The sequence below is a fragment of the Bos taurus genome, chromosome 15 (genome assembly GCF_002263795.3).
Source record: "Bos taurus isolate L1 Dominette 01449 registration number 42190680 breed Hereford chromosome 15, ARS-UCD2.0, whole genome shotgun sequence".
NCBI classification, from domain to species: Eukaryota; Metazoa; Chordata; class Mammalia; order Artiodactyla; family Bovidae; genus Bos; species Bos taurus.
In genome coordinates this window covers 49636344-49663209 of record NC_037342.1, presented here as the reverse complement: position 1 = coordinate 49663209, position 26866 = coordinate 49636344, and the positions used below count along the sequence as shown (strand labels likewise).

General features: G+C 37.5%; 2 protein-coding genes across 2 annotated transcripts; one reads left to right on the top strand and one right to left on the bottom strand.

Annotated features, from left to right (window-relative positions):
- The first annotated feature begins 988 nt into the window (after positions 1-988).
- OR52AB9 (olfactory receptor family 52 subfamily AB member 9) lies at positions 989-1918 on the top strand. Its single transcript, NM_001390012.1, has one exon. It carries the CDS (start codon positions 989-991, stop codon positions 1916-1918), a length of 930 nt encoding a protein of 309 aa, NP_001376941.1.
- A 23593-nt stretch (positions 1919-25511) lies between these two features.
- On the bottom strand, positions 25512-26456 carry OR52S20 (olfactory receptor family 52 subfamily S member 20). Its single transcript, NM_001390748.1, has one exon. The coding sequence runs from the start codon at positions 26454-26456 to the stop codon at positions 25512-25514; it is 945 nt and encodes a 314-aa protein (NP_001377677.1).
- Positions 26457-26866: the final 410 nt, after the last annotated feature.

Sequence of the window (26866 nt, the reverse complement as noted above, 5' to 3'; positions counted from 1 at the left end):
AAGGATATACGACTAGTTATCTACTGAACTTTAACTTGTGGGGGAAAAGCATAATATCATGAATCCAGCTATATGTTACATGTAAACTATCTTAGTTCTGCTTTTGACTCAATTCTACCCTATTTTTAGCTATTACCCTTCTTGAAATATTTCTCTCTATTCTTTTTTTTTTTTTTTAATTTCCTAAAGCCTCCCTGTAAAAATATCCTCTGTATTTCACCTTCCCTATTCCATGCAACAGTTCTCCTTAAACATAAATGAAGGATAATTTATAGAACCAACAACCCCAGAAGCCTTTAAAAATAGATCACCTTCTCCAAGTCTCCTCTAAGGGGCATGCTTAATGCCCTGCCAAATAGTGACTTGTTCAGCATCTTGATATTGGAATAAGTGAATGTAAGATAGCTAAACTCACTCCTACCGATCTACAATTGAGAACTAATGCCAATGACTTGGGGATAAATAGCATGCTCTCTGGGACCAGGAGTAGACTGCTTAAGGGTGGAGATTCCCAATAGGATTGTGGACTAATGATCATGGGCGATAGAAACAGTACTTTCTGGATCCTTAAGAATCCTACGGAGAATTTTCACTTACAGCAAAATTGGGTTGGTATCTAGAGATAAAGAAAGAAAGCCTGACAGTTTTGCAAACAGCCCAGACTCTAGGTCAAGGAAAATGCAAGAAGAGTGTTCTGAGTCATAGTTTCTACTTACATAAATGGTAGGTTAGAAATCCTGAGACTTTTCCCTGTTGTCTTTAGTAAAGGTTTTGTAGGATGGCTTTCTACTGCCATTCTGTCATCCTGCATAGAACCTCTCAATATTCTGGCCTGATTGTCATCTAAAGCACTAAGTTTATTTCTTTAATGTCCGATATGTCTTAATGATAGTGAGGTCAGTGTCCTGTTTCACTTCTCATTCATTCTCTTCTGTAGGTATGATAATCAGTGGTGAAAAGAGATCAATCACTAACATCCGTGGAATCCATGAACATGTCATATATGGACCCCAAAACAGTGACACTGATTGGTATCCCTGGACTGGAGCATGTGCAGTTTTGGATTGGGTTTTCCTTCTTTGCTGTGTGCTTAGTGGCTCTTCTGGGAAACATCATTTTACTGATCATTATCCCTACAGAACTCAGTCTGCACCAGCCCATGTACATCTTCTTGGCAGTGTTGGCAGCCACTGACATAGGACTCTGTGTAGCCATTGCTCTGAAAATGTTGGCTATCTTCTGGTTTGGCTTTTATTCCACGGCCTTTGATGCTTGCTTAGCCCAGCTGTTCTTCATCCATGCCTTGCAGGGCATGGAATCTGGAATCCTGTTGGCAATGGCCTTTGATCGCTATGTTGCCATCTGTGATCCTTTGAGGCACACAACCACCCTTACACCTTTCCTCCTGGTTAGTATGGTGCTGGCTGTGGCAATCCGAGCAGCAGTGCTCGTTGGCATTTTACCCATTCTACTCAAAAGACTGCATTTTTTCCAATCCATTGTAATTGCCCACTCTTACTGTGAGCACATGGCTGTGGTCAAGCTGGCTGCAGAGGACACTCATGTCAATAAAACATGTGATCTTTTCGTAGGTTTCACAATTCTAGGATTTGACATGATTTTCATCCTCATTTCCTATATCCTTATTTTCCAGGCTGTTTTTTGTCTACACCAAAAGGAGGCACGGCTTAAAGCGTTCAACACGTGTACAGCTCACATTTTTGTTTTCCTTGAGTTTTATATTCTTGCCTTTTTCTCCTTCTTCAGCCATCGGTTTGGACATGTTGTGCCCTCTACCCACATTCTTCTGTCTACCGTCTACCTCCTTGTGCCACCTGCACTCAACCCTATTGTCTATGGTGTGAAAAACAAGGCAATTCGCAAGCATGTGGCATGGATATTTTTCCTGAATCACTGATAATAACGGTGATCCATCAAATATTAAGATCATAGGAAGAATATTTTCATTTCCTAAAGATAGAGATGACATTGGCTAAACTCTGTGTATTCATTGTTAAAGACTTCACTTCATCATACTCAAACTTTTAGACATTTATTTCACAAACTACAGATAGAATAAAATAAAATCTCTTCAGGTTAATACTGATATTAGTTCTATTTAATAATTTTGTTTCTAATTTCATTTTTATTGCTTTCTTTTAATTTTCATTTAATTTGTAATTATGTTATTTATTGATAGGACAATTCATTAATATTTTTCAATATTTACCTTTTGCAATATTTGTATTTTAAACTACAGTTACATCTTAAACCATTGTCTCTGCTGCAGCCCAGAATTTTGGCATTTTGTCTTAAAGTGCTGTAATATTCCAGTAACTAAAAACAAACTGTCATTCATATCTTCCTGGCTTAAACTTTAAAAATACCAAATCAGAGTCCCTCATTTGGAGTAGCTTCTTGAGTCTACCTACATTCCTAATATATCCTACTAGATGAGAACAGAGAATGTTGGTTACAGTCTAGGGTAGATATCCTAGTGCAACAGTCATAGCTGAAGGAGCTTTTGTCCAGGTGCACAGTTGCTACCACAGACTTTCTACTGGTGCTATTGACATCATTTCTGCTACCCCTAGAGCATCCCTCAAATGAAACTGCCACCTTAACCATTGTAAGCTAGCCTTGAAATCTGGCTGCCCTACCAAAACTCCAGTCTTCAAGCAAGCACAGAGAAATTCCTAGGTGATTCTCCATGAGTTGGAGCTTTCCCAGAGTAAGAGACAATCAACCCACAGCTCAGTTTCATTTCCTATAGTTCTGCCTAGCCCTGTGTTTGGCATCTAGATGTGTGTCTAAATTGTTGCGTCTCCTGGGAAAGAGTCACACAGTCCTAATAATGAGAGGAGTCAAAGCCTGCTGACCTTTTCGTATATGGGCTTGCAGGTATTCTCACTCATGGTCAGTCAGGTGGCATGGCTTAGTTTGGCCTGTAATCATCATTTACCCCAGTGGTATTATCATTCATATCAGTTCAGATATGGCTACATTCATGGGTAGGCTCATTTCATGTCCAGAAGTGGAGAAGAGAAATCTTTCTTCCAATACAGATATAATTTCACTCCAACTTTCATAAATTGTTCTTCTGGATTTGGATCCTTAAATGTGAGCAATAACCCAGACATGGTAATGGAAATTGTGCCATCTTTCTCAGTTCACCAGTTTAATCAGTTGCATACCTAAGGTTACTTTATACCACAGTGTACAGTACTGTTCTGTGCTAGCAAGGCACTCTTCCTGATCCATGGACACAAAGCTGGCATTCCTGCACTATTCAGATAATCAGCTGCTTCAACCCCATAGTGCAGTTACCTCTTTAACTTGTACTGTCACAACAAGGCCTTGAACACAGACACAACCTTTACACTTCTAGCCATCCTGGGAATGTTCTTAATCTGAATTGATTCATCTAATCTCTTTCTCTAAGCCAGCCATATTGTTAGGTCAACCTATAACTCTGGTTAATGCTCAAAGTATTAAAAAAACATTGTGTTTTCAAATATCCCTGTGAAATGCAATTTACTTTACAACAATAACAGGAACCAATTGAAGATAATGTTATCCAGAATGTTCTAGGATCCCTCATGAATATTTTTTTCACAATCCTGAATGTAAAATATATCTTCCTTATACTTCTGAAATAGAGGTAGCACAAGACTTGCCTCTCAAAAAGTCCCAAATTACTTGTACAATTAACAAGAACTAATACAAATTATGTCATGCCCTTAACAGATTTTTATCGAAGTATACATTCTGTCTTCTCAGTATAGGGTACTTATATGTAGCTGGACACCTACAATGTAACTTAGCTCCAGGTCCTCAGAGAACTGATTAAAATTATGCATCTCTACTGCTAGTAGACCACACTATGTTAAAACAAAAATTTATACTAATTATGACAAAGTGGTATTGATACAAAGATTTTTTAAAAAATGACCAATGCAATAAATAAGAGGTCTAGAATGGACAGTTGTCTAAATATGACAAATATATCACACGGTGCAATAGAGAATAATGTTCTTTCCTTTTAATATATGCTGTTAAATTGAATATTCATTATTTATTACTCTAAAGTTTAGTTCTAACAACAATACCACATACAAAGAACAGACTGCAGGTTTATTTTAGATTTTAATAGAAAGGCCAAATAATAAACCTACAAGAAGAAAATATGGGAGGGAATGTGTCCGTATTATATTAGGGTAAGCAAAGTTTTCTTAAAGAGTATTAAATAGGCCATTGGACTATGTTAAAATTAAGCTTTCTATATTCATCTAAAAGCACTACTAGTTAAAGGAGAAAGATACAAGAAGATATATAAATTGCACTGACTCCATTGATTACTCTGGTGAAAATTGATAACATAACTATATTCTTCAAACACAAGACTATAGTTATGTCTCCATTTATTTAGGTCTTTTAAAAATTTCTTTAAGTAGTGTTTTGTAGCTTTGAGTATATAAGTTTTACATATATTTTGATCTATTTTTTGAGCTATTATAAATGACATGCATCCATGCTAAGTCGTTTCAGTCATGTCAGACTCTGTGCAACCCTATGGACTGTAGCCCACCAGGCTTCTCTGTCCATGGGATTCTTCAGGCCAGAATACTGGAGTGGATTGCCATGCCCTCCTCCAGGGGATCTTCCTGACCCAAGGATCGAACCTGCATCTCTTAAGTCTCCTGTATTGCCAGCTGGGTTCTTTACCATTAGTGCCACCTGGGAAGGCCATTATAAATGATGCTTATTTTTAAATTTTAGTTGCAGTTTTTCGTTGACTGAATTTTGTACATGGATCTTGATAAACATTATTTCCAGAAGATTTCCTTAAATTCCTTGGTATTTTCTATGTAAATAGCATGTCACTTGCAAAAAGGGATAATTTTATTTCTTTCCAATCTAAATGTCTTTTTTTTCTGCCCTTAATGAATATACAAAGACTTCAAATATGATATTGGACAGAAGTGGTCAAAATGATCATCCTTACTTTGTTTCTGGTAATAGACACTACTTAATCTTCAATCATCACTTATATTGTTCTTTATCAACTTGAGAAAGTTTGCTTCTATTTCTAGTTAGCTAAAGTTGTTTTTTTTTTTTAATGATTGGATATTAAAATATTTTCAAATTATTTTTGTGTGTGTCAATAAAATTATATGACTTTGTTACATATTTTAATGTGGTGGGCTTCACTGTTTGAGTATTCAATCATGCTTGCATTCTTGAGACAAGTCCTATGTTTAGTGACATATTATTTGTCTTTATTTTGTAGGATTCGATTTACTAATGTATAGTTGAAGATTTTAACATCTATATTCATGAGTATTGATCTATAGCTTCTTTTCTTGTACAATTTTCATCTGGTTGTCATTATGAGCAAGTTTGGCCTCATAAAACAAGTCTGAAAGTTGTTTCCTTTCCCTCTTAGCTTCTAGATGATGTTGAAAGTAACTGGTGTTATTTCTTCCTTAAATATTTAATGAAATTCACTAAGATATAGATGTAGGAAAAAACAGATTATTTATTTATTCTTGAGTGTATTTTGATAGTTTGTTCCTTTAACAAATTCATCTGTTTCATCTACATTGTCACATTTACGTGCATAGAATTGTTTGCAGTATTCCATTATCTCATTTTGCTATCTATAAGGTCAGTATTGATATGCCTTCTTTATTTTTTAGTTTTTGGAAGTTGGTGATTTCTCTGTGTCACTTAAGTTACAGATTTATAAAAGAACCAGGCTTTGGTTACATTAATTTTTTAAAATCTTTTGTTTTTAATTCAGTTTTTTTTTAATTTTTTTATTTTATTTTTTAACTTTACAGTATTGTATTGGTTTTGCCAATATTCATCAACATGAATCCCCATGTTCCCCATCCTGAACCCTCCTCCCTCCCTGTACCATCCCTCTGGGTCGTCCCAGTTTTTATTTTTAGTATTTCTTTCCTTATATTGTTTTTTATTTATTTTGGCCTCTGTTTTCCATATTTTTAAGATGGAAACATAATTTAGACATTGTTATTTTTTCCAATGTAAAAATTAATGCTATCACTTGCCATTAAGAACTAGCTTACCTACCATAGAAATTCTGGTTTCTTGTACTTTTATTTCATTACATTTGAAATATTTCCTAATTCTTTTTGACACTCCTTTGAGCTATGTATTACTTAGATACTCTTTAATTTTCAAATATTTTAGTATTATCTTTTTCTTGATATCATACAATTTTGTCATTGGCAATGAGTTTAACTGCATTAGGTCAGAGAACATATCAATACTTTGAATTATGTGCTAATTTTTCTTAACAATTGTATGTCCACTTAAAAAGAACATTTATTTTTGGTTGTTACACAGTCTTTTTATTTCAAATACTTTGGCTCATATTATTTATTCTCAGTTTTCAGTCAACTACATTTTTACTTTTGCCTTGGTTTCCAGGAAACTAGACCAGTCAAAGCAACAGCAGCAGTGGAGAAAGCAATATGTGGGCTTGTCTGGACATGAATAGTTGCAGACGAAATTTGAATATTCTCTAAGAAATGTTCAGATAGTAAGTAATATAGGGATAATCTCCATAGAATAATAAGAAAATGTGGGAGAAGCCTGAGACATTCTGCTTTTCTAAGAAGATATCTACATTTTATTTTACTTAAAGTATTACCCTTGACTCCAATCATTATATTATCTTTCATATGCCACCTGTTCAGAAATTTTGTTACCTGTGTCTCCAAGACATGTCTAAATCTAATTTTGCAAATTAATTTCAACCAACCTTATCCAAACCATTATCATCTCTTCTGAATTGCTGCAATATCCTACTAATTTGTCTTTATCTCTCAGTTTTCCTCAACTCCTACAAACTTTAACTGATTCTATAAATAGCAGTCAGAGAAACCCCATTAAGATTTAACTTAAATGCTGCCATTACCTTGCTCAAAATCATCTAATTATTTTCCATTTCATTCAACAATAACCCAGAATTCTTAGTACAAGCTATACATGGTCATGGTACAATACAATACCATTTTCTCTTTTATTTTCTACTGTTTTCCCCACATCACCACTCATCATCCCAGCCTCACTGTCCCCTCACCCCACGCTTTTCTCCAACTAATGTGAACCTCCGATTTGCACATTAAACTGTCCATTGGGTATTAGCCTTGGAATATTTGGCATTCATCTTCAATTAACATATCCAAAACTATTTTTCTCCAGTGTTTCCCATATCACTAAGAGTAATACATCCTTACAGTTGCTTATGATAACATTTCCCAAATTCTTCTCTGTAACTCTTTCTTTCATATATCCCATTCAAATCAACAATTTCTATTCACTTTTCTACCAAAATATCCAGAACACATATTTATCTAATAATATTCTTGCAAACTATTATTTATTTCTTGGATATTTGTAATAACAATGTAGTATATTATTAGTTCAAAATATTCACTGAACCTGCCTGATAGAGCCTCTTACTGTTGGAGTGTTATTTTTCAATCTTAGTGACATTAGTTTTCATCATGTGATTTGCATTGGCCAATATAAGATTTAACTGTGTTATTTATGAATGAAGATTTATAAGCCATAATTTAGTTTCAGAGTCTTTTTTCTCTATGACACAATAGCAGTAGTTAATTATAATTGCATCACCTTCACAATAAGTTCCAGACTGAAGCAACAAAACTGAAAAATGAGTGAGAAATATATTTTTGTCGTTATTATTATAAGTCCATGTGAGTTGAGGAATTAATTTTAATATAATATTACTTAGTTCATGTTACTTGATACAGTAATGATAATTGATCCCCTTTCTCAACCATTTCCCTCTTTAGCAAAAGATCAAAATAATAATCAGAATTATCCTTTGAAAATACAGTTCAAACTTTACCTATTTGAAAACTACCCTGGGTTTCTCATTTTATTCAAAGTAACAGACTAACTCTTACATCTGTTTCAAGGGCACACATCCTCTAGACCCCTTTTATGTCTTAGAATATGCTTCTTACAAGTGATCCCTGCATTGTATATTTCTTTCTAGTTACCTCAGCTTTCTTACAGATAACAAAAAATGCAAGGTATGTGCAACTTCAGAGTCTTTTCATTTTGTGCTTTTGTTTCATTTTGTTTTGCCTGTAACATTATTCCCCAGATATTCAAGAGGCTCATATTCACCAAGCATTGGAACACATTATTGTAGATCACTTGCTCTCCAATTCCTGTGTCTCCTCAAAGACACTCTACATATAGAACACCATAAAGTAGCCACTAAAAAACTATAAGACTAATAATAAATGAAGTCAGTTCAATCAGAGGATGTTAAATCAATATACAAAAATAAGTTACATTTCCAAAAGGTACAAACTAACTATCCAAAAAAGATATTAAAAATCAACCCCATGAACAACAGTGTCAGCAAATTCCTTAGTGGCTCAGTAGTAAAGAATCCATCTGTCAAGGCAGGAGACACAGGTTCAATCCCTGATTCAGAAAGATCCCACATGCCATGGCACAACTAAGCCTGTGTACCACAACTATTGAGCCAGTGCTCTACAGCCCAGAAGCCTCAGCCACTGAGCCTATAAGCTGCAACTACTGAAGCCTGTAAGCCCTAGAGCCAATGCTACACAGCAAGAGAAGCCACCACAATGAGAAGCCCATGCATCACAACTAGAGAGTAGCCCCCACTCTCTGCAACTACAGAAAAGTCTGGGTAGCAATGAAGACCCAACACAGCCAAAAATAAGTAAAATTATATATAAAAGCAATAGCATCAAAAACAATAAAATAGTAAGGAATATATGTAACCAAGTAGATGAAAGGTAGGTACATTGAAAATTATAAAGCAATGATGAAAGAAACTGAAGAAGATACAAATAAGTGAAAAAAAATATCTCATGCTGATAGAATGGAAGAAATAACACTGTTCAAAGATCCATAATACTCAAAGTGATCTCCAAGTTAAATGCAATCTTGCCTTTCAGATTTCCAGTGGAATTTTCACAGAAATAGAAATAAATAATCCTTAAATTTATATGGAAGTGCACAATTTCCTAATATTTTATAATTTATATAAAATTATATATAAAAGCAATAGCATCAAAAACAATAGAATAGTAAGGAATATATGTAACCAAGTAGATGGAAAAATATCAAAGCACTCTAGAGCAGGAAGAACAAAACTGGAAGGATCATACTTCCTGATTTCAAATATATTACAGAGCTACAATAATCAGAACAGTATAGTACTGGCACAAATCAGAAATACAGACACATGAAAGAGAGCCCAGCAATAAACCCACCCATGTATAGGCAACTGATGTATGAGAAGAGAATCAAGAACAACATACAATGTGGAAAGCATTATCTTTTTGTTGGGAAGCATAGTGCAAAATAGCCGTAAAAGGAGAAAGTCCTTGGGAAAATGGTGAAGGGCCAGAAGTACTCGGCTTTACACTACAGACAGAAAGACATCTCCTGCCTTTGGTTATGCTCGGTGCCAAGAGTTAATAATAAATAGGGATGTTACTTGTGAGAGCAGGTTGTGGGAGAAGCCCATGAGTCATTTAGAGCACGCTGTTCTTGAAATGTTTCTACTGATTATGTGTTAACTCTGTATGTGCTCTGCTGGCCGCATACTTTAAGCTCTTTGTTCCTGCTTCTATAAAAAAGCTTGACTGCAGAAATAAACTTGTCAGTCCTTGCAAGAGACTGTCTGAGTGTCATTCTTTCAGGTTCATCGCTTCCAAGTCCTGGGGAAAAAATCCCCAACAAGTGGCGCCACGAACAGGGACTTGAGAGAAAGGCTGAACAAAGCGACGAGTCCCTGCAGAAAGAGGTAAGCAGGATGGGACAACATAGCAGTAAAATTCCTTTCATTTCTATAATGCATCATTTTTTGAAACAAAACAGTGTTAATGTTTCAAGAGATCAGTTGAACGACTGCTATCATATTTTACTGGAACAATTCATGGTTCCCAGAAGAGGGGACACTCAATCTAGACATATAGAAAAGGGTTAAAAATAATGTTTTGCAAGCATATCGGCAAGGGTTATCTGGTCACTCATACAGGCTATCATAGAACAAATTGAAGGACATAACATTGATTTGGAAGTAAAAACTATTCAATCTTTACATGAATATGAGCTTAAGGAACAACATATGCAATGTGCTTTGAAATATAAGAACGTTATGTTCAATCACACATAATCCTTAGAAAAACAACTTAGAGACATATATATACAGGATATGTCAAAACTGAAGCCACTTAGAATGGAGGTCATTTCATTCAATGGACAGCCCAAATCTAAGGTTTTTCCTTCTGCTCCGCCTGTAACAGCAATTGCTAACTTTGCTCGTACTAATCATTTCACTCCTCCTCAGGAGATGCCTGCTTGCACTTTCGCTTTCCCAATGCAATTTAATCAACCTGCCCAAAATATTTGGGCTAATCTAGATTTTGGCATGTTGTCTAGCTTTAAGAAAGCATGCACTCTGTATGGACCTACTTCTCCTTACTGTATAGAATTTCTCAAAGATGGGCTGACTGTTGGATGCCATATGATTTTTTTTCAAGTAGCAAAGATGGTTTTAAATCCTCAACAATTACTGCAGTGGCAAATGTTGGTGATGAGGCCCAACAGCTGATGATTGACCAGCAATCTCATGGTAACCCTGCCAATTTAACCTATGATATACTGACTGGAACAGGGACTATGGCCAATATAATGGTGCAATTAGCTAATGTTACCCTTGAGATGTTACTTTTCATTAAAGAAACTGCCTGCAGGGCATAAACAAAAGTTGATAGCACTAACTCTGATGGTTCATTTGTTAAGATTATTCAAGGACATGAAGAGGAATATTCTCAGTTTATAGGAAAACTAAAGGATGCAATTGAGAAATCTATTAAGGATGTGACTTTACAAAATATTATTTTAAAACAACTTGCTTTTGAAAATGCTAATGAGGAATGTCAATCCATGCTTAGACCAATTCGAGAGACTGGCTCTCTTATGGAATATTTGAAAGCATATAAGGATATCGGATCTATGTCCCATAGAACAAAATTTGTGGCATTAGAAACCTTTAATGTACAAAAAACTGCTAATGCCAAATATTTTAACTGTGGGAAGCTCAGCCATATGAAAAAACAGTGTTGCCTGCCAACACAGGCTGGAAAAAATACTACTACTTCTAATAAGAAGAGACCCCCAGGAGTATGTCCAAGATGTAAAAGGGGGTTCCATTGGCTGAATGAATGTCATTCTAAATTTGATAAGGATGGAAACACCTTGAACCCCGATGCACAATACAAACAACAGGGAAACTAATAAAGGGGCCATCCTCTAGCCCCACTACAAAAGGAGGACCTAGTGTTATGACGCTACAAGCAGCTACATCTAAGAGTGCTTACATTAATATACCTAGTCCTTATGATATGGAACTAATAGAATTATACAACCCCCACAAAATTCCCACTGGACATTATGGCCCAATTCCACCTGAGACAGTGGGACTGATTTTGGGACGTAGTAGCTGCACAATGAGAGGTTTAATGGTATTGACCAGTGTTATGGACGAAGATTATGAAGGGGAAATACATATTATGGTAAATGTTTGAAAATGGGAAATGTATACTTACAAAAAAGGGAACATTTTGCACAATTATTACTTTCACCATATGTCAAACCAATGAAGGCATCTGATAAAGTTTGGCAGGGAGGCTTTGGCAGTACCAACTTTACTGCTGCACTATCCACCTTATTAAAGGAATATCAGAAACCCATGCTTACTTTACGCATACGGGGAAAATTTTTTCACAGGCATGTTAGATACCGGAGCTGACATTTCAATCATTAGAGCTGCAGAATGGCCCCTCTACTGGGGTAAGGTTATGGCTCTTTCTAGACTATTAGGAGTAAATAAAGCTGATGCCACACACTTTTGTCAATGCATCCTATTTACAAGTGTATGACCCTGATCAAATTGTAGCTTATCTTAAACCATATATTACTAATATCCCAATCAATTTATGAGGACAAGATTTTCTTGAACAAACGAAAGCCACAATTTCTTTAAATGAATCTTTTAATGGGGGCCATTGAGTTAACACCGCTGCCCCTCGATTGGGAATCTGATACCCCAGTATGGACACCTCAATGGCCCCTAACTAAAGAAAAATTGGCAGCAATTAGTTAATGAACAATTACAAAAAGCTCATATAGAACCTTCATTTTCCCCGTGGAATTCCCCTGTTTTTGTAATAAAAAAGAAGTCAGGAAAATGACAAATGTTGATAGATTTAAGAAATGTTAATAATACCATGTTACCTACGGGGCCCTTACAACCCAGACTGCCCTCCCCTTCTATGGTACCAAAAGGATGGTCTATAGTTATTATTGACTTACAAGACTGCTTTTTTACTATACCTTTGCACCCTAAAGATAGAAAACATTTTGCCTTTTCAGTTCCTTCTATAAATCACATGGCTCCTGTTAAAAGATTCCAATGGAAGGTGCTACCTCAGGGAATGATGAACTCCCCTACCATTTGCCAATATCTCATATCTGTTTTATTACAACCCATTAGAGATAAGTATCCTACTGAGTTTATAATTCATTACATGGATGATATACTTCTTTCTATGGAATCTGAATTCTGTTTGCAACTGTTATATAATGAAGTTACTACTCCTCTTCAAAATCATGGCCTGCTTGCAGCACCAGATAAAATTCAGTGGAAAGCACCCTTTAATTATTTAGGACATGTTATGGAAGAATCTAAAAATCAAACCTCAAAAAACTCAAATTTCTGTGCAATCTCTACACATGCTGAATGATTTTCAAAAATTGCTAGGAGATATTAATTGGCTGTGGCCATCTGTCGGCATCCCCACCTATGCCTTACAAAATCTATTTAAAATTTTAGAGGGATCCCCTGACTCTAATAGCCCTATGCAGCTAACAAAAGAGGCCAAAGAAGAACTGGCCTTAGTGGAGAAACGCATTCAACAATCTTTTTCAACTCGGCTAGATTATGATCAACCAGTTTCTTTATATATATTCCCCACAGAACATTCGCCCACGGCAATTATAGCTCAACATAGCCCAATAGAATGGGTATATTTACGCACTAAACAGTCTAAAAAAAACTGTATCATATATTGAGAAAATAGGGCACTTAATTGTGTCAGGAAGAAGCCATGTACAAACTTTGACTGGATTTGATCCATATGCAATACACGTTCCCTTGACAAAAAAGGAATTGCAAATTGCCTTACAGTATAACCTGACCATGCAAATGGCATTAAGTGATTTTCAGAATGTTATCTCATTTCATTTACCGAAAGGAAAATTATAGGACTTTCTACAATGTACTAAATTCATTGTAACTAATATCATTGCATCCCAGCCTATTATCAATGCACCCACCTATTTCATTGATGGCAACAAGAAAGGCATAGCAAGGATTGTCAGCCCTGATATCAAAGAGAAATTACCCACTACCTATTCTTCAATACAAAGAGTTGAGTTGTATGCTTTATATGCTCTTTTGTCGCTTCAACCATTATCCTTCAACTTCAATCAGTATATACTGATTCCAAATACCTTGCTTCCCTTTTTCCTGATTTTGTTACTGCCTTTTTATACAACCTAGATGAAGAATTATATACTCTCTTTTCACAGACTCAAGCTTTAATTCGCTCACATATAGAACCTTTCTTTATTGCCCATATACATGTTCATTCAGGTTTACCTGGCCCTCTGGTCGCAAGAAATGATTCTGTTGACAGACTCATAGCTCCCATTTTTACATCTGCCAATGATGAACATGCTAGTATTCACACCAATGCTAACAGATTGCACTCTAAATACCATATTCCTCTCACTGAAACATGGCATATTATTAAAACCTGTGATGACAACACCCCTCTGCACTTACGAACTATGATTTCAGGACTTAATCTCCAGGGCAAACAACCTAATTCCCTTTAGCAATCTGATTTCACTCACTGCTCCTTAAAGAAAATTTTCTTTACTTTTTGTCTCAATAGATACATTTTCCAACTTTATCTGGACAGTACCTGTCTCTTCAGAATCCAGCAAACATGCCATTTCCACACTCTTACTCACCTTCCCCATTATGGGGATTCCTTCTGTCTTGAAAACAGACAATGGACCTGCATTCACCTCGCATTCGTTTCGTTCATTTTTATCAGAATGGAACGTCACACACATTACAGAAATACCCTATAATCTTCAGGGGCAAGCCATTATCGAAAGAGCCCACCGCACCCTAAAAACTCATTTACTAAAACAGAAAGGGGGAATATGGAAGAGGAGATACACTTCTTATCCTATGAACCCTCAATTACTATTATCTTTAACTCTTTATTCCCTGAATTTTTTAAACTTAACAAAAAATAATTCTGATACTCATCCAGATAGACATTTTGCAGAAGACAAAAACAGCAAATTAGAAATCAATACACCAATATGGTATAAGCAATTTAATCAGTGGCTGCCAGGAATCTTACGACTCCTAGGCAAGGGTTATGGTCTTGTCATTGCAGATGGAGAGGAAATCTGGGTTCCCCTTCGCCATGTCCGCTACCGAGAAGGACCCCAAGACCGGACTCCCTTGGGAAGTGACAAAGTTGACGTGAAGGGTCTTGTCAATGACCCTGGAGGAGCCAATGAGGAAACACCATCATCTGAATCCTTACCTGACATGGGCTCAAGTGAAAACATGACTCGTCAGGCTGAGCAGACACTGAAGAGTACTGGAACTCCTATGACTCCAGATATGCTGTTTCTGGCAATGTAAACTGTTCTGAAGAGCAGGAGGAACATCATAATTGCTCCTGGTTTAATAGATCAAGCATTGGAGGCTTTCATAAATCTAAGACAAGTTTCTGGACTGATAAGGACATATTGCTGAATTGGTATAACGGGGGCTTTATCACCCCCATGACCTAGGATTGTCGTCCCCATTGTGGGGCCAAAGCAATGGCACACTTGGAAAATTCCAGCAGCTTTAGAGCACTTTGCTAATGTTTATGGGACTATGGGTGTGTTTCATCCTTCTAATTACACCTTCCTATACAATAGTACTGGCTATATTCAATCGTGTGTTCACCTTCCGTACTTGTTTATTGTAGGGCATTTTGATATTGACTTATTGGCCAAGATTGTCAATTGTACTGCATGTGCATTGTATACCAGCCTTAATCACACCATTTCATATCACAATGCTAGCATTGCACTAGTTAAACAAAGATCTGAGTTATGGCTTCCCGTAAATTTAACTGAGCCTTGGACTGATTCTGTATTTCTTTCTGTACTGTTGAAAACCGGGTTTAGGCAATCTAAGCACATCCTTGGGTAGATTATTGCAGGCATCTTAAGCCTTATCTCCATTGTGACTGTAGGAACTTTGTCTGGTATGGCTTTACATAATTCTATACGAAATCATGATTTTATCACTGCTTGGCACAAAGACTCTCATGATCTGTGGACTTGACAAGCTCAAATAGATCAGCATTTACAAACACGGATTAATGAGTTACAATGTGGTTATCTACTTAGGAGATCAAATGCAGCTACTGACTTTCCAAACACATATAGGCTGTCACTGGAATTTTACTTCTTTTTGTCTGACTAACATGCCCTATAATAGCACTGAATATCCTTGGAATGAGGTTAAGGCGCATTTGCAGGATCTCACAAATAACTCAAGTTTAGACATCAATTTGTTGAAACAACAAGTTGCTAATTTTCAAGTTAGGGTACCTAGGGAATTGTATAGTACTCAATTCTATGATAGTTTAACCAAAACCCTATCGTCTCTAAACCCTAGAGCTTGGCTTTCAGGAAGCAATATTTTTATATATGTATTAATCAACCTGCTCTTTTTGTCCTTGATTATAGGATACAGAAGTCTCTACTCAAGACTCCGTGCCTCCCACAACGGAGTCCAACTAGCCACTGCCGTGCTTAATTTAAAAACAAAAGGAGGATATGTTGGGAAGCGTAGTGCAAAATAGCTGTAAAAGGAGAAAGTCCTTGGGAAAATGGCGAAGGGCCAGAAGTACTCGGCTTTACACTACAGACAGAAAGACATCTCCTGCCTTTGGTTATGCTCGGTGCCAAGAGTTAATAATAAATAGGGATGTTACTTGTGAGAGCAGGTTGTGGGAGAAGCCCATGAGTCATTTAGAGCGCGCTGTCCTTGAAATGTTTCTACTGATTATGTGTTAACTCCGTATGCGCTCTGCTGGCTGTATACTTTAAGCTCTTTGTTCCTGCTTCTATAAAAAAGCTTGACTGCAGAAATAAACTTGTCAGTCCTTGCAAGAGACTGTCCGAGTGTCATTCTTTCAGGTTCGTCGCTTCCAAGTCCCAGGGAAAAAATCCTCAGCACTTTTCAATAAATGGTTTGGAGAAATTCTCCTACCTGATCCAGTGGCACTACAGATATCGACCCACTCGCTTAGGGCATTTGCTATCTCTTGCATAAAGACATCCAATCTTTGCTGGTATTATCTCCAAATCAGCAACTCAGAAGCACCTTCAAAACCTGTTTCATCACTTAGTTAGGCATACAACTTCTGTGTCCTGTGGTATGTAAGAAGACCAGTGGATGCCATGGCCATGTGCCCACAGCTTCACCCCATTACTGTAAACTTTGTTTGATGTGATAGTTTATAAGGTCTTTTCTTGCATATAAATTATTTTGTGAACACTCAGTTAGCTTTGCTGACTGAGGTCCTGCAAGCAGAGAAGGTAATCTCATAAAGAAAACTGGCTGAATATACGTCAGTTCCAATCATGATGAATTGTAGATCCTTTCAGAATGAAAGAGGTACAGTGTAACTAATGTGCTATTAAATGTCTGGATGGTCTTCTCAAAGGATGGAATTGTATCAGCTCTGTCTGGAAGGTAGGACACTCTGCAGTAGCAGTAGCAAGAGTAGCCTTTGTATGTGGGAACCCAAGGAATTGAGACCATGCAAAACCTCCATCTCTACTCCCAAGTCTACTGCACACATTTGGCATTTGTTCTAGCACTGGAGGTGACCAGTGACAGATGACGACTGCCAGTCAATCCATTCTAATGGTTGTGCCATGTTCCTTCTGTGCTCAGTGCTCTCTGCTGAATATTAACGGTAAATGTAAACATCTTTACACTTGTGCCCTCTGATTTGAGTTAACCACACATTTTTTCCCCAGATTTTCTTTTGCCAAGGTTCCATTATTTCTCCATCCAGCCTTCTAACTAATTATTTTTTCAAACTTCCTAGGAGTCTGTAGACATTTTTTACCTCCGGGCACTTTTTTAACACAAAATGTATGACCAGGAATACCACTTGAAGCTATAACTATTGGGTGTACTTGCTGTAGTCAGAGGTTCCAAATGCCAGGTGTATTTCCCTTTATTATTATCTCTCAGGGTCACTCTTGATCCTAATAGAGTGGTGCTATAGTACAGAGGCAGTCCATTTCAAGGTTGTACTGATATATGCACTCAGAAGTCAAATTTGACTTGTTTTCTTTTCCTTCAGCTGGTCACAATAAATCATCCTGAGACAACAGATGTGACTTGGAGAAGTGATGGTACAAAAGTGATAGGTGACAGGGGCAAGTGGGAAACTGGTTTATGGTGATTACTTGTGTCCTCTGGCCCTCTTTGTACCTGGTCCAAAAGGTAGAATTTCCATCTTACAATGAACTGTGATGGGCCATATGACTTAGTTGATATGATAGAATTTAGGTAATAATTTGTAGTCTGGACACAGAATCACATTTCATTCCATGGTCAAGTGCTCTGTACCTCTGGTACCTAACAAGGTCAAGTAAAATAACAAAAAAGAAAAATCTGTGTTAATTTCATGTTACAGTAACTCCTAGTTAGCTAAGGATTCTTTTCCAAATTGGTTTAGAAGTTTCTCCAAATAAATCACAAAATAGTGTCTATTTCCAAAATGAAGCACATGGGAAGGGAGATTCTTTTTCATAATGCCAAGTATGAAATATCTTCTTAAGACTCTCAGTCAGACTCATTATGATGGGGGGTGGGGTGGGAGGTGGAGCAAAGAAAGGGGAAAAAAAAAATTAGTGAAGGATTTCAAGGAGAAATTAGTAATGGAAAATATAGGGTAGAAACTTTGCTTCCCTACTACTAAAAAATGATATTAAAAAAAAAACAAAACAGCATCACAGCAAGAAACATATGAGTGCAATATATATGGTAAAACTGTTCAATGCATATTTTCACACAGTCCCATAAGTTTTTCCAGTGAGTCAACTCTTCGCATGAGGTGGCCAAAGTACTGGAGTTTCAGCTTTAGCATCATTCCTTCCAAAGAACACCCAGGGCTGATCTCCTTGCAGTCCAAGGGACTCTCAAGAGTCTTCTCCAACACCACAGTTCCTCAGGAGGAGAAGGGGACTACAGAGGATGAGATGGCTGGATGGCATCACCGACTCGATGGACATGAGTTTGATTGAACTCCGGGAGTTGGTGATGGACAGGGAGTCCTGGCGTGCTGCAATTCATGGGGTTGCAAAGAGTCAGACACGACTGAGCAACTGAATTGAACTGAACTGAACCATAAGTTTCTTCAGTAGAACTCACTAAAACCTGATGCATACTGATATTATATAAAATCTTGCAACACAGAGGAAGAAATACTCAGGTTCTATGTAAGGAGCAAGAAGGGCAATGCTGTTTTTTGCAGACTGGAGAATACTGCCACAATATATACTGCATCCTAGACTAGGCCCGGAGAAGGAAATAGCAACCCACTCCAGTATTCTTGCTTAGAGAATCCTGTGGACTGAGGAGCCTGGTGGGCTGCCATCTATGGGGTTGCACAGAGTCGGGCACGACTGAAGCAACTTAGCATGCATGCATGCTTTGGAGGTGGAAATTGCAACCCTCTCCGGTATTCTTGCCTGGAGAATCCCAGGGACAGAGGAGCCTGGTGGGCTGCTGTCTACGGCATCTCAAAGAGAGGGACAGACTGAAGCGACTTAGCAGCAGCAGCAGACCAGGCCCTTGCTAGGCTGTGAATATCGGAGAAAGGCTATGAACAGAGATGGAGATCACAGGCCTCAGGCATGGAGCTCCTGTAGCTCAATCCCCTCTCTGTATCCTCAGGTTGGCTTCAATGAGGACCAGATTTTTCCCATGGACAGAGATGAGATTGTGGTTGACACACTAACAATGGACTTTGAGGCAGAGACTTAAGACTGCTTGTCTTCCTTGACCCTATTTTCTATCAAACACTTTAAAAACATTTAGTCCTCTACATGCTCTTGGATCATACTAGTAGCATAACTATGTCCTTATTTACCCCCTTCATGAACACAGTAACTTTGCCAAGAGAAAGTTTAACTGAAAGTCTTAGCTTTTAGTTAAATGGGACCGCCCACAGCCTGTAGAAATTACAAAGGGCCACAGGTGAGGGGAAATGGTTCAGCGAATGGCTGCTTTGCAGAAAATCCAGCGTTCACTTCTAGGAGACTCAAAATTCACCGGCTGACCCTCACCCCTTGTGTGCCCCCTCCTCCGTGACCTCAGATAATAGCCAATGATACTATAGATGCGAGAAAAGGGTTCTAAGAAAGACGACCAGAAAGGAGAGCTGAGGAAAGAGAGGCGGCTGGTACAGAAAGGTGGGTGGAGGGACAGCGGCGAGGACGAGAGAGTGCCAACGGAGAAGGGCAGGCATGGAGGAAGAGAGTGAGCCAGAAAAGGGGGTGCTCAAGAATAAAAGGGCGAAGAGCCAGGGGTGACAGTGCAGGGCTGGATCCAAGCTGCGGGTATGGAGGGGTGCGATAGGGCTCCAAAAGCCAAGAAAGAGTTGGCTTACAGAGTGGACGGAATGGATCCTACTCTGCTTCTCCCTCCCTTAGCACTGCTCTCACCTGCCTGCAGCATCCAGCCGCGCTTCCACCGCAGCTAACAACTTTCAAGACCTTTCTTTCGTTGCCTGGACGATCAGAGACTTCCCAGGAGCGCTACCGCCAGGCCCCGCCCCTCTATCCTGCCGCACCTCCTCATTGGTGGAGAGGACCGTTTCCGTTAGTCAATCGCGTTAGCCCTAGCACCCGACTCCACCCACTCAGAGTCCTGGGCATACGCAATTGGTGAGAAATGGAAGCCTGCTTGCTCTGGGTGCTCCTGATCCAGGTTCATCTCAGCAATTTGCCCGACAGAGGTAGAAATAGTATTATTACTATTATTATTATTCTTTTCCTGGATTTTGGGAACTCTGTATTGCGCGCAAGGGAAGGGCAATAACCTGTATTCGCCACAGGCAAGAGAGAAGCCCCCTGTTTTTGGGGGTAAAAATTCTGCCGCTATGCCATGGCTTTACTCAACAACCCTAGAGGTCTGCAGTGCCTGTACCTTATTAGAGCTGACCATAAATTCCACAGGATATCTTTCCACCACAAATGTTTTAATCCGGTAGAGACTGCCAGGTTGTATGTATCACAAACTGTTGGGCTCTGTATGATGCAGCCAAGGCCTGCTTCATAACTTTCCTGCTTTGGAACTAGCACAAAGCTTAAAGTCTTTCTTGTCACTTCATAAATGCTTTGAAGATACAATCCCAAGCGTGGTACATGTTGTTCGTAGTAGATGAAAAGGTGTACCAGAAATTGTGCTTTATTTTGGCGATGGGAGGTGTGAGATGCAAACATTCATCCTTTATTTTAAAACATGTCTTTTAAAAAAATATCTCAGAGCAATAAATAGGCTTTTTAAAAATTCACTGATGAGATAGGCTATTTAATATTCATAAGGTTTATTTCCTACTGTTTGAAACAAATGTGTCTTACCAAGGCCTCCAATAAAATTTCCATTAATGGTTCAACTATTTCATTAAAATAAACTAGTTTTATATTCTCCAGAATCTATTGATTGTTCAGGGTCCTTTGAACTGTATCAGAACAGTAGGAGAATTAACAAGTCCTGGGCATGCCTGAGTTTTTATGCCACGTTTGTTCTTTTCCCCCCGTGTATGTGAACTGTTTAACTTTCTTCCTAATAGAATTGGAAAATAATGAATCTGCCAGATCAATGTCCATCTGTTATATACCTGAGGAATCTAGCAAAAACAAACAAACAAAAGAAAAAAAAAACTTGCGGCACAGTAGTGCAGTTGGTGCCATTCATTGGTTGTGTTTTCAGTAGTCCTTTAACTCCCTCTCCACGACTTCATGGTTTGTTTAAATAGAGACAAAACGTTTGACTGTGTTAGACTTGTGTGGGGGCCAGATTGGTGAATTAAATGAGGATATGAATAGGGTAATCATTCTTCAACATTTATGTTTCTGCTATCTGCTACATATGTCCTTTTAAATTATAGTTTTGAGAAGGGAGTAAATGATTACTGGATTTTGTGAATGTGATTGGATTTTGATTCCTCTGTGAATCAATGTTTAAACAGGCCTCCATTTTAGCCTTTTCCCTGTTTTTTTTTTTTTTTCTCATTGTGATTAGGGGGTATAATGATACTTTGAGTTTGTGGTATCATGTCAGCTACAAATATCTTTGTATTAAGACTGGACTCCTTTGTAGAAGGACTAGGAGATTCATTTCCAAGAAAACTTGCAATACTATTGCAATATTCTTGCTCTTGGAAACACAGCTTCTCTTGTAGTCTCCATCTGGATTCTGGATCTGGAAATTGTCTCAAGTTGAAAACTGAGCAAAGTATTGTGACATTTCCACTGAAGTAGTTGCCCTCAGCCTCCTGATGACCTATCTTTGGTTTCTTTTGGTTGTATATATTGAAGAATACCGTTTTTCTTTTTTTTTAGATGACATTTATCTGCCCCCAGGAATGCCATATTATATTAACCATCTCCATATTTCTTTCTGCATCAGGACCCTTGACCATTACTGTGCCCTTCACTTTCACTACAAAGAAAAACTTACCACCTTGTTTCATGTGACTAAGTTCTATTAAGGTGATATTATTTTATCTTGTGTTTCCTAATTCTATAATGGTACGTAAGGGCTTCCCTGGTGACTCAGCTTCTAAAGAACCCACTTGCCAATGCAGGAGATACAAGAGATGTGGGTTTAATCCCTGAGTCAGAAAGATTCCCCTGGAGAAGGAAATGGCAATCCACTCCAGTATTGTTGCCTGGAAAATTCCATGGACAAGAGAAGCCTGGTGGGCTACAGACCACTGGGTCACAAAGAGTCAGATACAACTGAGCAGGCATACAGTCCTTAATAGTACGTGCCTCCTTTATTCCAGGCTATAGAGGCCAGTCATCACTAGATTCTCAGTGGTGGCAGTCCCTCTGTCATCAGTGTATTACTTCTGGATTCACTTGATAAATCCTCTCTACTGCCTTTCACAACATATAATTGGCTACTGGTTTATTGGCATTTTATAATTTGTCCTTTCAATCATATCCAGATCTCTGAGTGTTTTTATACATTTCTGTGTTATGTGAGATGATGGCATTTCTAGCATCTTTATTTCAGGTAGTAAAATAAAATGTCCAAGAATCAAACTAGCCACATAGTAGTATCATTTCAAAGGTTCTTACAAAAAATGTTATATCATAGGGGATTGCTCCTATATCAATAAGATTTCCCCAACCAACTTTTAATGTGCCCCCCCCCCCCGATTATTGATATTGTCATTTTCTTTTATTTTTTAAGCAAAAGTTTCAAAATTTTTAGGTGTGTCAGCTCAGATATCTTCATTCTATGACTCGCTGTCCCACTCTTTCCCAAACATGGCCCTGAAATGGCATAGAAAACTTACTAGGTTTGAGAATTTCACCTTCCCTGGAGTTTCACTATTCCTAAGCATTCTCAGCTTTCCAAGTATGGTAATGAAAGTCAGTCACCTTCTTTCAAGGATGTCCTCTGACTTTCCAGCTTTACCTTAAGTTAATGGATAATGATGTTCTAATTTCATTGTCATTTTTCCATGTCATCAGTGGTCCCCAGGATGGTCACACAATTCTGTGCTCTGAAGAATTATGATTAATGGTTTTGGTTTTTGTAGCCTTCTCCAAATGCATATGTTATGACTCTTTCCTTTGTCCATTTTGTTCCCCAAGCACAGTTCTTCTAATTGTCCTTAACCTGTTCTCTACCTTCAGGTCTTTTTACTTTTTCCTTTGCATGAATTTTTTCCCACCTTTTCAAAAAATGTTTTCACTATATTTTATTTTATTTATTTATTTATAGTATTTATTTATTTATTTTATTTATTTTGCTATATTTTATTCTGAGAGGGAATATAATACACCCTCTAGAGAAGAACCCTCTTCTGTTCTTGCAGAGCACTAATTATATTTTTTATATTATTTTTCCATAATGTGAAATTATTTTCTCACTGTGTGTTAAATCACTTATTTTAAGCACCTTATCAAATGCCCCTTCCTTCCAAGATACACATTATATAATTCAAGGGGCCTGTGTGCTGCATATTAATCTTGTGTGTTACTGCTCACATGTCTGGGCCATAGTAGAATTCAAGTATTCATTCACTGAATGAATCTTCTTCAGTTAAGCACCTGTCTGAACTACAGTGTGGTAGCTTAGCTTCCTGACTACTCCAGAATATTTGTTGTCATTGATGTAGAAATAAGTGAAGATAGTCCTTCAATATTAAATAAAATTCACACAAATAAAAACTACCTATAAGAGCTGACCCATGAGTGAAAGCCCCATTTTCTTTTTATGTAGACCTGTGTAAGTTCAATATAAGCATAACTATGATGATGGTTCTAAGAACTTATCAGCCCAGCTTTTCTAATTGGACCCTTTTCCTTTTCTTTGAATCTATTTTTTATTCACTGCCAAATTCTAATCGTTTGGTTTCGAAATTAATGAAAATAGATCACAAATGGTAAAATTATTTCCAATTTACTGGATTCCAATTTAAACATTCTTGCTGGATAATGTTTTTAATTCTAGGCTTAAATTTTAAGCTCTTGATAAATTAACCCAAGTGGAACCAAATTACAACAGGCATTCTTTTAAGTGTTAGAATTATATTCTGAAATAGCTATTATCAATTTTCTCCATTTTACCATTCAGAAAACTGAGGCAGACATGTGGCATAAGTTGATGAGGATCAACACAGCTAGTAAGTGTTTGTTGGAGTCAGCTGAGCAGTATGGCTTGAGAGCCAGTTGTTTTAAATGCTGCCTTTTATTACCTCTCAGAATTTTAGATATTCTGGTCTTTTCCATATTAAATAAGACAATTTGAAATGGACAACAATAACATAAGTTTAGATAATCAGAAATAGTAGCACAGAGTTACACTTTCATTTTGAGGGAGTAAGTGTGAAATCATAGGACAGTCAATAGAAGTGGGTCCGGTAGTACCCAATACCTAATAACCCGCTTGCTTAGAAAGAATTAATTAAAAATCAAAGAGAAAAAGTGGCATGATTTTGAATAACTGTAACTGAGAGAGGTACTCAGACTGAGAAGAGATTGATAAAATATACTACTGTGACCTGATGACAAAACTATTTGAATAATAATCAGGAAGAGTTTAGATCTTAATGGAAACATAATTGTAATATATACTCATAATGACTTGGTGTACCCATGATGACTTACAGACCGTTAATGAATAATCCTACACAATATTCTATACAAATATGAGTCAATAGTAGCAAGAAAGATTATTTATGAGGAAATGCCAAGAGAGAATATTTCTCTATTTTACAGTATAGTTTGGTAGCAAATAAGATTAGTGTACGGAAGATAATCAATTAATGGGAGAGAGAGCTATAGACATTTTCAAAGAATATACTGAATCGACTTGAAACTGAAGAAACAAAAATAGGAAAAATGGTGGGGCAATTATAAAATCATTAAGCATTCTGGAGGAGTATTTGTGGGAATGTATATTACTTAGAAAGTTTCAAAGGATTGTAGCAACATAATTAAATAAGTTAAACATGTAAGAATATGTTACAAAGAGATTACAGGAAGGCCTCTGGAAGACATATCATGACAGTTTTTAAAATTTGCATCTGCTTTCTCCGAAGACATTTTGCTAAAAACCATCTCAATTTCCAATGTTATGAAGTTAAAATAAGTTCAGTCTTACTGTTGCAGAGATATAGATAGCCCTGTTCACTGAAACCTACAAATGCATGGCAGCTTAATGAAAGTCAGAGGTAGTAAGTCAGTAACAACACTTCTAATAAAGCTAATAAGACTGAACAACAGAGTAACCTTATATGAGTGAACATAGTGAATAAGATGACGTAATTGTGGAGACATTTCATTACCAAGCAAATATATTAAAAATAAATCATCTATGTCAGCTATCATCTAAAGCAAGTTTTTTAGAATAAGTCTAGTCAGTGCTAATTAATACTTTATATTACAAATAGAAGGTGTAGAGATTCAGTCTTCTAGAAAGAGGGTTAATATCTCTTTTCTTCATAAATATTAAAAAATTGTTACAGAAAGAGTTGATTGTTTTAGAATTTGTGAGAAGTCAAAACCTGGAGGAATTGTTCTCTGATCCTCTTGGTTCTTATGCCATAGATCATTGGGTTCACCATGGGTGGAACAAGGATATAGATGTTAGCCACAAAGATGTGAATATGAGGAGCTACATTATGTCCAAATCTGTGAGTAAGGAAGGAGAAAAAGGCTGGAGTATAGGCCACCAGGATCACACACACATGGGATCCACAAGTGCCCAGGGTCTTGAGCCGAGCAGCTTTGGATGGAAGATGGAAGACAGTGTAAAGGATGACAACATAGGAACAGAGGATTAATAGGAAATCTAAACCTCCAGTGAGGAAGGCAGCAGTTAGGCTGTATGTTCTGCAGATCCTGGTCTCTGCACAAGCCAGCTTGATCAGAGCCATAAATTCACAGTAGGTGTGAGGGATGACATTAGTTCTGCAGTAGGGAAGCCACCGAAGCATAAAGGGTTGAGGACAGAAAAGCACGACTCCACGGAAGACGATAGCCAGCCCCAAGTTCTGGATGACTCTGTGTGTCAGGATAATGGAATGTCTCAGAGGATTGCAGATTGCCACGTACCTGTCAAAGGCCATGGCCAAGATAAACCCTGAGGCCATGCTGCATAGTGAGTGAATGAGAAATACTTGGACAAGGCAGGCTTCAAAATAGATCTCCCTGTCATGGAACCAAAAAATGCTGAGGATTTTGGGCATAGCAGTAGTGGAAAGGATCAAGTCGGCCACAGAGAGCATACAGAGGAAGAAGTACATGGGCTCATGCAGGTTGGAGTCTGTTCTGATAATAAAGAGAATGGAGAAATTTCCCAGGAGAGCAGTTAAATAAATAAGGCAGAAGGGCATTGATATCCAAGTGTGGATGGCCTCCATCCCTGGAATGCCAATGAGAAGAAAGGTACTGGGATGAAAGCTGATGTTGTTTGGCAGTGACATGATGAAAAATACGGGCTGTGTTCAGTTGCAGAATATGTCTATACTTTCATATTCGTATGACCATTTATTTACTGATAACTTCATTTATTAATATAAATCTTGAAAAATTTTTATACTCTAAAATGATAAATAGGACATAATTCCTAATTTCAAATTAACATTCTAATGGGGAGAAACTGATACAAACCAGTGATTAATTTCCCATATGATAAATGCGGTAAAAGGTTTATGAACAAAGAGGTAGAGATATTTATTCTACTTCTATAAGTCAGAGGATTCACAGATAAGATGTTTAGTCTTGGTTCTGAAGCACTCTGGACCTTTAAGATAAAGAAAAAATTGTAACATAAGTAAAATCACAATCAGATGATGGTAACCTTAACTGTATTAACCCTCTTGAAAATTAATTT

What these genes read in the sequence shown, in the direction of transcription:
- OR52S20 (NM_001390748.1), bottom strand. Translation starts at nt 26,456, where the DNA reads ATGTCACTGCCAAACAACATCAGCTTTCATCCCAGTACCTTTCTTCTC.
- OR52AB9 (NM_001390012.1), top strand. Translation starts at nt 989, where the DNA reads ATGAACATGTCATATATGGACCCCAAAACAGTGACACTGATTGGTATC.